General features: G+C 36.8%; 2 protein-coding genes across 3 annotated transcripts; one reads left to right on the forward strand and one right to left on the reverse strand.

The window, feature by feature from the left end:
* Positions 1–2,219: 2,219 nt before the first annotated feature.
* Positions 2,220–6,146, forward strand: LOC105135651 (LRR receptor-like serine/threonine-protein kinase GSO1). The gene is made up of 6 exons (XM_011040635.1): positions 2,220–2,792; positions 2,886–3,044; positions 3,120–3,260; positions 3,359–3,505; positions 3,612–3,758; positions 3,856–6,146. The coding sequence occupies exons 1-6, from the start codon at positions 2,456–2,458 to the stop codon at positions 6,129–6,131; spliced, it is 3,207 nt and encodes a 1,068-aa protein (XP_011038937.1). The 5' UTR covers positions 2,220–2,455; the 3' UTR covers positions 6,132–6,146.
* A 2,365-nt stretch (positions 6,147–8,511) lies between these two features.
* Positions 8,512–12,292, reverse strand: LOC105135650 (acyl-CoA-binding domain-containing protein 4-like). Of its 2 annotated transcripts, none has more exons than XM_011040634.1 (9): positions 11,852–12,292; positions 10,806–11,333; positions 10,662–10,727; positions 10,310–10,476; positions 10,057–10,213; positions 9,874–9,958; positions 9,393–9,793; positions 9,170–9,274; positions 8,512–9,098 (listed from the first exon to the last, which is right to left on the reverse strand). In XM_011040634.1, the coding sequence occupies exons 1-9, from the start codon at positions 11,981–11,983 to the stop codon at positions 8,802–8,804; spliced, it is 1,938 nt and encodes a 645-aa protein (XP_011038936.1). In that variant the 5' UTR covers positions 11,984–12,292; the 3' UTR covers positions 8,512–8,801. The 2 variants fall into 2 exon arrangements, with proteins under 2 accessions (XP_011038936.1, XP_011038935.1); XM_011040633.1 differs by having other exon boundaries at positions 9,874–9,961.
* Between the last annotated feature and the right edge of the window lie 1,006 nt (positions 12,293–13,298).

The raw sequence follows: 13,298 nt of genomic DNA on the forward strand, positions 1-13,298 counted from the left end.
TTCTTCTTCTTCTTTTTTACTTTATGGCATGCTCTCAAAATTTTTATTGATATTAATTAAATAACAAAGACATTGATGTAGCTGAAAATTAAGAACGAGAGGGATGATGGAATGGATTAAGCAAAATGGGCTTGAAAGTCACAGGAGAGAAAAATCTGAAATAAACTCTTGATGTTCAAAATAGCCCACAAGTCAGGCTTAAATAGCTAGGGCTGATAAATACTGATTATTCAATAAATAAAGAAACTTCCCAGAAAAAGTTTGATATCCTTTAATTTTTTTACCTTTTTAGAACAGTTTATCCGGGTCGCTTCCACTTTGCTCCAACCGACCACAATGATCCCATATCCATCTATACTAAAATCAATTAAGCGGTCCGTTGACACATGAACTTCTCTGGCTCCATTCCATCCTGGATTAGCAATCTTTCAACATTGAGTGTTCTTCTTCTAAAAGCCAAGCATGCTGGATATTTCGCATAATAAGCTCTCGGGTCCTTTATCCTCTTGTTTGTCCAATTTCACTAACTTTGATGGCAAACGATGCTTTCATTGTGAGCTTTGAGGCATGTTACATAATTGTCTCGTTGACAATTGCAGCAGCTCTTTACATAAATCCTTACTGGAGAAGAAGATGGTTTTACTTCATTGAAGAGTGCTTAAGCAATTGCTACTGTTTTTTGTGCAGACGTATGCAAATCTTCAGATGGATATAGGGGTTGATGCTTGCCATTTGTTCTCAGTTATACTAAGAAAGAATGAACCGCGACTCTGTCCACCATTCTCTCTTGTGCAGGAACAAATTAGTGAAGGAATATTTGCAGTGATAAATATGGTAATGGTTTCCTGACTTCATTAGAATATTTTGCTCCCATTTTCTTTGCACACCATGAACTCAATATATATTGCAACATAATTGTGGTGTTGTCAATCGCAACTATTATGCACATATATCCTTATTGGCGCCGCAGGTGGTTTTACTTCATTGAAGAATCGCAACTATGATGCTGCTGTTTTCTAGTGGTTAGTTTTCGTAAGCTGTCCAACATCATGTCATCGGACCTCTGTATAATCATTCAATTAGATGACACAGTTAAAAATTTTAAAAACTAATAATACTATAACTACGAAGAACACCTAAAATATTTAATTTGATTCTTCCAAGTCTCTGCTAAAATACAAGCTCGAAAATCTTGTTTATACTAATCTTGGGCCTGAACTGAATGAAAAAAATGAAATTACTAAATAGAATAAGAAAAAAAATAAAAATTTTAAACTGAATATAAATAAATAAGGAAAAGTTTCTGCATCACTAGCTCTTTCAAAATCAAGTCACTTATGTACTATTTTGTGTTGAATAGTCTTGGTAAGTTGTCCATCTTGAAAAGGCCATGGGATCTGGGTCTGTGCTCTTTGTTTTCCGTAATTTCTAGTTTGAGCTAACAACGGCCGGATGTTTTTGGAATGCTTCTCTTTATATTATTGATATTTAACAATTGATGTATTTTATGAACATGAATGTAGAGAATAGACAGAGAGAAACAGAGGAATCATTCACATTCGCACTTGAAAGAAGGGCTACGAATTAATTTGCTGAAATAGATAATAGTTCCAGAAAGAATAGGAAACCCTTATACAAGCAAAGAAAGATAATGAAAAATCACATGGGAAGAGTGATGGAGTTTTCAAAACTATGGCTGTGCTTCTTCTTTGACCACGCCTTCTGCACAAATATGGTCACTGTTCATCAGAATCAGAGGGCTGATTTTTCCCTCTCGTATACAGCTTCCGAAAGAAAAGGTTTAGAAAGGGCTGTTCTAGCTTGGATTTTCTATTGGTGGGCTCGTTATTATCATTAGAAAAACGGAAGGTGATGCTTTGATTCATAATATTTATTTCCTGAAGTCAAATATAGTTTTCAATAATTGATGATGTAGCGTCTTTTTTATGCTATCACGTTCGTCACAGATGATGTAACTAGAGAAAATTGGTTTAAATCATTGAAAATTGGTAGTGCAATTTTTTGAATTTTTTGGAGATTTTATACCCGATCTAACACACACACACACTATTATGATGTAGCTTACTGGTAGAGCAAGGAACTTCTAAATCACTGAAATGGCCATGGTGCAAATCTCTTTTTAGTTAAGTACAAGCATGAATTTTTTTAAAAAAAGAAAATACATCTAGTCAAACAAAACAAAAAACTAGCAGGAAAAGAGGCCAACCACGTCACAATAGAAAACACAAGGAAACTGACCGGAGATTATATCATCTTGGTCTTAACTCGCAGGAAATGGCTACGAAATACCCTCAATGACTTTTCAATCTAACATTTTCAATATAAAAGGATGGGTTTGTTGCCCAAATGAACACAGAGCATAGCAACTTAGCCATTGGATCCACAGCTAGGAGTAGCTAGTGCTATATTTTAGATGAATTCTAAGTGGGTATGGATGTTGGTGACTTTGGCTTGGGTGAACGGGTGGTGCCATTGTTGTTTAGAGAAAGAGAGAATCGGTTTGTTGGAGATCAAAGCTTGGATCAATCACCCCAATGGTAGTTCCTTAACCCACTGGGTGGAAAACAAAGAGGATGATGATTGTTGTCAGTGGCATGAGGTTAAGTGTGACAACACCACAGGGCGAGTGGTCGAACTCTCTCTTCCGTTTACAAGGGAGTATTGGATTTTAGGGGATTTGTATCTCAATGCATCTCTATTTTTGCCTTTCAAATACTTGAAGAGTCTCCACTTAGGTGGTAATGGATTGGTTGGTTGCTTTGAGAACCAAGGTTATTTACCTTCTATTCTCTCATGTAACAAATTTATGCTCGTATAATGGTGATATACCTGTTACTTATTTTGCTTTGAGAATTCTCTTGCAGGCTTGGAAGTCCTGTCATCAACGCTGAGGAAATTGGAGTTGCTTGACCTAAATCTTAATCAATTTAACGACAGCACTCTATCATGTCTGAGTGGGCTTTTGTCTCTCAAGTCTCTGGATCTATCAAGGACGTTATTGACTGGATCATCAGCAATCAAGGGTAAATCACTTGCCTGTAGTATTTCAGTCTCTCATTGATGATTTCATCCTCTCTTTTCCCTTCCACACATTTCAGATTTAAGGAAGTTAGAAGTCCTTTTTTTGGACAACATTTTCATCAGCGAAAGCATTTTGCTAGACTCACTGAGAGCCTTGCCATCCTTAAAAACCCTATATGCTCGGGACAATAATTTCCTCGGAACACACACTGTTGAAGGTTGGATACGGATTTGTTTCCTAAAACATTAATATTAATTTATCTAGAGTATATTTGGTATCATTTTCAATGTTCGCTTTATTGCGTCTGTTCCACAGGGATCTATAATTTGACCAACCTTGAAGAAATATTCCTTGATGGTTCTTCTCTGCCAGAGAACTTTCTTCAGAATATTGGAGTATTGTCTGCTCTTAGAGTTTTGTCTCTGACCTCTTGTCACCTCAATGCTACTCTACCTACTCGAGGTAAATTACAATCCCCTCTTGACTATAGTTAATAGGCAAACTATCGTCCTCGCCCAGCTTGTTTGGAAGACTATTCACCAATCAGATGTATTTGTATCTTACACAGGATTCTTAAATTTGACAAACCTTGAAGAATTATTCCTGGATGATTCTCCTCTCCCATTCAAGTTTCTTCAGAGTATTGGTGTATTCTCCGCTATCAAAGTTTTGTCTATGAGTAATTGTCAACTGAATGGCACTCTACTCACTTCAGGTACAATACAATTCCCTCTTCGTACTATCACGGTAATAAATAGGATCAAGAACATGTTTCATTATTGTTCCTTGACATGATCATGTATTTGTTACAGGCTGGTGTGAATTGAAAAGGCTAGAACAGTTAGATCTCTCTAGAAATAATCTAGATGGTCTGCTGCCTGCTTGTTTTGGAAACTTGTCATCACTGCAATTATTGGATGTGTCCTACAATCAACTCACAGGAAGCATTGCCTCCGGTCCTCTTACCAGTCTCAAATTCCTAAAATACCTATCACTATCAAGCAACCAATTTCAAGTCCCGGTTTCGTTTAAGTCATTTATGAACCACTCAGACCTCCAGTTCATCTCCTGTGACAACAACAAACTAATAAAGGAACCTACCTTTCAGAATTTCATTCCAAAGTTCCAGCTGAAGTTTTTTAGCTTGTCAAATTGCAAATCAAAAGCACTAAATGCAAGTATCCCCGACTTCCTCTATAACCAATATGATTTAAGAGTGCTTGATCTCTCCCTCAACAGTTTCCCTGGAATGTTCCCATCTTGGTTGTTTGTGAACAACACAAAATTGGAACAACTGTTCCTGAAAGGCAATTCTTTCGTAGGTCCTTTTCAATTGCCATACCATCCAAATCCTAACCTTTGGATACTGGATGTTTCGAGCAACAGTATACAGGATCAAATTCCGAGAAACATGTGCTTGATCTTTCCATATTTGAGGAATTTAAGAATGACCGAGAATGGACTCACAGGTTATATTCCTTCTTGTTTTGGAAATATTAGCTCTTTGGAAGTTTTAGATTTATCCAACAATCAATTGTCTAGAGGAATACTTGAGGATCTGACCTCCTCATTATTGTTTCTCAAGTTGTCAAACAATAATTTGGGTGGGCAAATATCTCCCTCAATTCTCAACTCATCCCTTTTGGAGTTTCTCTACTTAGACGGCAACAATTTTGAAGGAAAAATATGGGATATTTCGTTGAACACATGGCCTTCCATGTCAGCACTGGATATTAGCAACAACCATTTCACTGGCATGCTTCCGAAGTGGATAGGCAATATTGCATACATTCGAGCAATAGATTTCTCGAGAAATCATTTTGAGGGTCAAATTCCAGGAGATTATTGCAAGCTCGACCAGCTTGAATTCCTTGACCTTTCTGAGAATAGATTGTCGGGCTTTCTACCTTCTTGCTTCAATCTACCAAGTTTATCCCATGTTCATCTATCTCAAAATCAACTGAGCGGTCCGTTAACAGATTCATTTTATAACAGCTCTTACCTGGTTACGTTAGATCTTAGATATAACAGCTTCACTGGCCCTATACCAAATTGGATTGGCAATCTTTCAACATTGAGTGTTCTTCTTCTGAAAGCTAATCATTTTAGTGGTGAGTTCCCTGTTCATTTATGCTTGCTAAGCGAATTAAGCATTTTGGACATGTCACACAATATGCTTTTCGGTCCTCTACCCTCTTGCTTGGGAAATCTTACATTTTTGACAAGTTTCAAGAAAGCTTTAGTTGCCTCTCACATGTATTTTGTGTACAAATCCAGTGTCGGGATTTACTCTAAAAAATCCTATGGTCGTTCTAGACTAGAACATGGTGGAGATAACACAGAGAATGAATCTCCTGCCCTCATCGTCGAAGAAGTGATTGAATTTACAACGAAAGGGAAGTCTTATGCATACAAGGGCGACATCCTCAACTTCATGTCTGGTATTGATCTCTCCGACAACAGATTCACAGGTGAAATTCCATCGGAAATGGGATACTTGAGGGAGATACATGCGTTAAATTTGTCACACAACAATCTGATTGGATCAATCCCCACAACATTCTTGAACTTGAAGAATGTAGAGAGCTTGGATCTTTCTCACAATAACTTGACCGGTGCCATCCCCCGACAACTTACTGAACTTACCTCATTAGCAGTTTTTAGTGTAGCATTCAATAACTTGTCAGGCAAAACACCAGAGACAAAAAACCAATTTGGGACCTTTGACGAGAGAAGTTATAAAGGGAATCCGCTTCTTTGCGGACCTCCATTGAAAAACAGCTGCAGCGAACTTGAATCACCTTCACAGTCTGAGCCAAATGATTCGAATAGCGGGCGAGAACATGATGGATTCATGGACATGAATGTTTTCTGTGTGAGCTTCGGGGTATGCTACACAATTGTGGTACTAGCAATTGCGTCAGTTTTGTACATAAACCCATATTGGCGACATAGGTGGTTTTACTTCATTGAAGACTGCATGGAGACTTGCTACTACTTTGTATTGCATACATTTCATAAGCTATCCATCCTCCTTCATAAGGCCATAGGGTCTTATGCGTGCCTTTTCTTTTTTCATATTTTTTAGTTTGAACTAATAAAACGTTTACTTTTTTTCAAGCTTCAGTTCATTTTATTGCAGTTTCTCAAATGAATTCTACAAATTAAATATATATACATATATATATACATACATACATATATATATATATATATATGCGCATCCTTAATGCCATAGTAAAGAGAATATATAAAGAGAAGAGGAGGATCTTTACGTGATATGGATAGGTGATGCTCCTAAGCCTAGAACCAGCTAACTGAGCATAGAAATCAAAACACGATTCCACTGTAATATTATGATGAATAATTCAGCAAAACTTAATTCAATTTAAACTTCCAATCTCATCATTAGTAAAAATGCAGAGTCAGATTGAAAGGAAATTGATTGGAACGTGAAATTCAGCTAACAATACTTCTAGTAGAGCTTCCTCCTTACCCTCTCCCTATTGTATCTTCTTCGAGTGGAACTCTAGCTTTTTGCCCTCCAAGATTCATGTTCTCATCTTTCTCCAGTACTCTATTTTCCATCCAGCATAAGCAATCACAACTTACCTCAACGGAAAACTTTATAGCCAACTTCAACCAATATTTAAAAGGAATTTTGTCCTTTGTTTGATAAGCAAAATCAACAGAACCTGTCTTTGACTTTCTAGCTCATAGCAGTAGCCATTTTAAGGAGCAGAAACAAACACTGCAGAGATTTATCATCACGAAAATCGAAAATCTAGTTGATTTATCATCATTACGAAAATCTAGTTAAAACAAATTAATATGAAATCAAATAGAGGATGGAAGGTTGATTTTTAGATCAAGAATAGCATGTATTAAAAAGATAATAAATAAAATTAGAGTAATAACATTGATACAACATATCATTAAATTTCATTTGCAATTTCCTCTCAATTTTCTGTGGTTTTGTAGAGACAAAGATTAGTTGGTCCTTACGGGAAATTTTCTTCCTTAATTTCACTCCTATTTCCCAAACGATGGAATTCATACAACCTTTCGATTTTATTTCCACGTAAAATCCATTCTTCTCTATCAAACAGAACATAATAAAGGGCCATATTTTAATTTAAATATCTTTTTCCTAATATTTAAAGCTTTTTTGCTGGGAAAATATCATGGGGATTTGAGAGAAAAGACAATAGATAAGAAAGGACATGAAAAAAAAGTGAGAGAAAATGATGGTGGGTCTTCATTCTTCAAGGACCGTATTGGAACTCTTTGGAGGCATGCGTGAGAGGTGAAATGGAAAAGTATAGGGATCACAGTGTAATTTAAATGAATATATAGGGTTTAAAATGAAATTTACCCTTAATTTTTTCATGGATGACGCAGTCACAAGGAGAGTATAGATGTCATTTCTGAAATGATAAGACAGGCAGTGACAAGAAGTAAAATTTCGTAAATCATCATCAATCAAAAATCATGACGTGGGGACAGATCGGACGGTTGATTGTGACTCTTTTTACCCTCTCTTTCTCTCTTTGGGGGGTTTTAGGACAGTATCGCGCGAGATGCGCGGGCGCTGTGCTCTTACATTTCCAAGGTGTATAGTGGGATCCATGTCTTTATTAAACCAATTAAAATCTTGAACTCCTTGGGACCCACTGGGATTCTAGTTTTTTTTTTTTGAAAACATTTCATAAAAGTCCTCAAACTTCGAGGCTCCTCTCATGCTAGTCTCATCTCTATCATAGCAATATTATAATTTTTATTCATTTTCAGTTAACAAAAAGTTTATGTAATCACTTGAAGTTTATACGGTTTTTTTTTATTTATAAAAAACCAATGAATTCTCTAAAAATCTCATTTTAAATCGCTTGAAACTAATTTCTTAAAGAAACAAAAGATCTTACATTTATATTGTAAGAACCTATATCATATCAAGATTAAATTTCAGTAAAAAAAATATTAGAACTCTAGTCGTGGAGAGTTTTTTTATATATAGAATTACGTTTTTCTTTGAGCTTGCTTTTTTCTTAACCGGATCAACTACATCAATCTCCTAAAAAAACAAAAAAAAAAAAACAAAGTTTGGAATGAAAACTAAAGTGAAATTTAACAGTCTGCAACAATAATCCTTAACCATCCACCATGAAATGATCAACAGGTTTTTTTTAAGGACACTATAAATTCTGAAAGAGCGTAGACATGAATGACAGCCAAGAACTACCCAACAGCCATGCAGGGTCTAGTCTGCATGGCAATGGTCCACTCAATCGCTGAATCCACATGAACACAGCCTAATGAACTGCTCAAAAGGCATTTGGTTCTGGCAATTCAATTATGCGAAGGGTGTAGGTCGGAATTCTTCAACTTAAACGAACGTGTTTGCGTAATTAAGTGTTCAATCATGTACTTAATTTGCTATTGAAAACATTTAGAATTTATCAACAATTTAATTAAGCAGGTGTATACAAACTTCCAACATTTGCAGATATCATTGAATCATTAGTTAACACTAAGTAGACTGAGATCGGATCAAAAGGTGTCACTTCAGCTCTTAATATTACAGAAAACTTACAACTGCCCTGATGGTTAGCACAAAAGACCGGCTTGGAGTTCAGACTAGCCAAATTGCCCAACTCTTTAATTAAGCCTGAATTTTATCTCCATCATAAAATGGGAAAATTAGTATAGATATACAAGGCGAAATGGAATTAATTAGCTCTCATTTTGAACTTCAGATTGGTCATGCATGACCACTAGCAGGTCCTCCTAGTGTTAGAACCACACCTTGAAGATCACTTCTTGGATTTGATTCTTTGGCAAATGATGGAGCAGCTCTGATTACCGGATATGTTCTGGTCACTTGAGTTTGTCGAGAACTATGACTAAATTCTTGTCCTGAGAAAGTTGTTGGATGATGAGAAGGCTTCAAGGTGTCAGTATGATTGGAGTTTGAAAATTGATGAACAATGGGGATTTGAGTTGCTGGTGATGCATGATTTTGAGCGAGAATTGCCCCTCTCGATACGAAACCAGGTGCCTGATAGATAAAATTAGGTTTCAATACGAGTTCGAAATATACTGCAAATGAGGAAGTACTGAGGAGCTTACAGGTGAAAACAAGACCCCTCTGAAAATCTTTCCATTAACAGTTGCAGTCATTAAAAGGCCTGAGTCGAAGGCTCCGTCAACTTTACCTCGAACTTCAGCACCAACCTATGGAGAAAGAGAAGAAAGTGAAAAGCAAGTATTAGCAGAACAGGAAGAAAAACAAAGAGAAAAAAAGTTGTAATTGACAATGTTTTGCATTGCATATATCAACTTAATGATTTACCAGGTTTTGAGTACACCCTGGCTCCATGGGTCTATGTTCCACTGCTGGGAATGGTGTTCCTTGCCTGCCAAGCCCTGCATGAACATATTGTTCTACTCTTTTATTCTCTCTTGAAATTTGGAGCCTGTTCCGGGTTTTTTGGATCACAAGTCTAGGTAGTTTCTGATTACTTGCAACACTATCAGCCTGGTAATTTCTCGGAATTTTGTTTAACTGCCTAAAGAAATTAAGTCCTTTGCAAGATGTGAGGGAATCAACTGATTTCTGAACCGGAATCTGTTCTTGGTCGGACTGTGATGGAGATGAATGGTGAGAGGGTGAAAGAGAATGCTCTTCTTGTTCTAAATCAATCTCCCATGCCTTTGAATTTGTAGTTCTTATCTTCTTATGATGAATTGTATCTGAAAGGAACGTTGGAGTTAATCATGTTCGAAAGCTTCATCCGTGCTACTCAGGACAAGGTTTTTGTTATTAAAACTACCTGAACTGAACTGAAAAGGTTGCTTTGATTCTTCTGATTCATATGAGCCCTTCCTGTCTATTTCATTGTTTCCCAGAAACATTGACTGCTTCACAGAAAAAAATTATTAACGCTCCCAACTTGAACAGGCATACTTAACAGGAGGTCAAGTGTATTCATTTTGAGAGTAAATAGTTTAGTTACCGAAATATCTTCTGCTCCTGGGAGAAATCTTCTCTTTTCTTGACTCCAATGTTGTCCAAAGATCTTGCACATGGAAGTGTTGTATCGACCATTGGGATGGTCTGCTCCAAGTTGCAAGACCAACAACTGATTGAGAGGACGCTCATCTTCTCTGCACCTGCCCATACAGAATTGAATTAGGAGACACATGAAGATTATGGGAGGCAGTGTTGAGAACAGAAGCTGCAGATGCGAAACAAAAACTTTCAGTTACCCTCCGTAGATGGCAATATCCGAGTCGGTGACAACTGCAGTGTGAGAAAACCTCCCTTGAGGTTGCTGGCCAGATATATCAAGTTGAGTCCATGAACAAGTACTCACATCAAGCACCCAAACATCATTGTAGTAATGTTTGTCCCCAACACCTCCAATGACATAAAGCTGCAGACCATGAAAAGCACATTAAATCTCTTTTCAAAAGCCAACAATTGATAAAGGAGCATCGAAGAATCAAAGCCTTCAAGCAAAAACAGGTGAGCATCAATAGCACAGACACCAGAATAGTGTATAACAATCCGAAGAAAAACTAGTCTAATTTTCAAATCTATTTTAGTGCCATGACTTGCCTTTGTTCCAATATTCACAGAAGCATGACCTGCTCGAACACCTGGCGAAGATCCTTGCACAACAAGCTGTTAAAAATAAAAACCATTATCATTGCTTCAAGTCCACAAAATTCTAGAGTAAAATAGAGTAAGTGAAGCTAATGCCTTTGTCCAAGTCATTGTATCTGTATCAAGCACATCCACATCACCGTGATACCTATCACCACGATCACCACCGTACACAAAAAGCTTATTACCGATTTCAACCGCACTGTGACTATCCCTAGGAGCCGGAATACTGCCCTTAACCTCTGGATAAGTCCATATCATGGACTTGAGGTCTAAAACATGCAAATCATTTAAATAATTTGCTTCACCTTCTCCACTTCCCCCAAACACCATGATTCTATCATCACCAATCAAAGTTGCAGTGTGACTTTCACGAGGCAAAGGAGGAGTCCCTTTGCATTCAGGGCTTATCCACTCCTTGGTTCCAAGATCCAATATATGAAGATCATTCACCTTCTTAGAGCCATTAGTGCCCCCAAACACAATCATTTGACGTCCCACAAGAACAGCACTGTGGCTGTCTCTTGGACCAGGCCCTTGACCTGTGGTTGCCAGAGTGTTCCAAACCATTGTATCAAGATTTAGCATTAGAACATCACTGAAATCAAGACCCCCACAACATCCCTGAAATGATGAAACAAATATCACAACTCAGTGAATAAATTGAAACTGAGTAACAGCATAATCAATTTGCTAGCAGCTCACAAAGCAATTAGAAATTTCTTTCTAGAAAACACAGTACTTAAATAGTAGACAGCCATATTTCACCAAGAAAGCAACAGCCACAGCTTTTAATAAACATATCTATATCTAGAAAGCAGGATACGTATAGTAATCATCTTCCCACCAAATCCTAATTGCCACACTAAATAGAGAAACTTCAGACAACATTTTCAACAATGAGCAGAAGAACAAAAAAAATAGCAAAAAACTAAAATACATGAAGAAAGTATGTCTACTTTGCCTAATGTTGTACATAAAGAACAAAGGGAAACAAGATTTACAGCTACAAGTTTTGACAGAGAAAAAACTATAAATAGAGGCCACCAACACTAAAAAAAAAATACATCTAGTTGAACAAAGAGAAATTTCTCTATGCATTATGAAATATAAAGTTGATGTTGTTAGAACATTATACATACCCCAAAGATATATACAACACCATGAGAGTAGCAAGCAGAGTGACCCCATCTTTCAGAAGGATTAAATCCTGAAACCTTAGGATAGAGCCACATTGCCATCTTCTTTGAAGCTTCACGTCCCAAAGACCCCATTACTAGTCTTCTCCCTTTTTTTCTCCTGAGCTGAAAGGCTTTATTTATTTCTAGTTCAACACAAGGCTTGGTGATGATAAAGAAAGTTGAAGAGAAAAATATAAAGCGAGTCAAAAGTGAACATGAACAAACCAAGTGATATATCAACTATCAGTGTCAATAGACATGAAAAGATGGGTAACTGTGGCAACCAACATCAACAGAAGGTAGTGGTGAAAGGAGCTTCTTCTTTTTTTGCCATATAAACCCCCCACCACTTTAAACAAATTTTCTTTAAATGTAAAGTATTTCTACACTTTATTGGTGGTATAGTAAATCATCAAATAACACAAGTGTATAGGCTTAAAGATTATATATATAATAATATGACTACAAAAGTGATGTAAATCATGGAAACATGACTCTTGAGTGTATTTTTTTACATTCTTAATGATTTTTTATTTTTTGGTTTGTTTACTTTCACAGTTTTGTCTAACTGAAAATGATGGAGGGTGGGGGCTTCGGTTCTGGGAAATGATGGAGAAAGTGTGAGAAGTTTGAGGAGCTTTTTTCTTGGTTTTCCTTTCTGCTAAACTCACATGCTATTTCTCTCTTTTGTGAGTATGATATTGGGATTGATGGAAGTGAAATTTACCCTCTTTCTCTCTCCTTCCATCATCCTAATTTTCAAGGTGGGTTATCAATGTGGATCAAGAAATGTCAATTCTCAAGGATCTTTGGGAGAAGTGTGGGGGCTTTGTGCTGCCCAAATTCTTTTTAGTTTTGGGAAATGAGCATGGTGTTGTTTCTCTCAAAAGGCTTGGAGGTTCTTGAAAGACGAAAAAAGGCACTAAACCCAACGCAATTTAACCTTGTATGGTATTTTAAGGGAATCTCGAGTTAGTCACTGATGTATATATCCATTCTCAATTAAGTTTCAAGACAACATATTTTATCAATTAGGTCCCAAATGCTTAAGACATTTCTCAATTGGGTCATGTTTCCACTGTTTATGAATATCTCCCATCTAAATTGGATAGTTTGAGCTATAAAAAGATGTCCATTTGGAAAAACTAAATGATTAAAGACTGAATTAGAAATGTCAAGAATGCTTGAGTTAAGAACTAGAAAATACTTTAGGGATAAATATTAAAGTTTTCCCGTTATTTTACTAGGAAGAATAAATAAGCTTCACCTAGCTCTGTAGGGTGGATGGATACCGTGGAGCTTGTGCTTTAAAATGACATGACAACTCTATTTGGTCATGCACATGGAAGCCATTCGTGAAATACTATTGCTGGGATCCCCCCCCCCCCCCCCCCTTCTCTTCTTCAAA

This window comes from Populus euphratica, unplaced genomic scaffold (assembly GCF_000495115.2).
Source record: "Populus euphratica unplaced genomic scaffold, PopEup_1.0 scaffold271.1, whole genome shotgun sequence".
NCBI lineage: Eukaryota > Viridiplantae > Streptophyta > Magnoliopsida > Malpighiales > Salicaceae > Populus > Populus euphratica.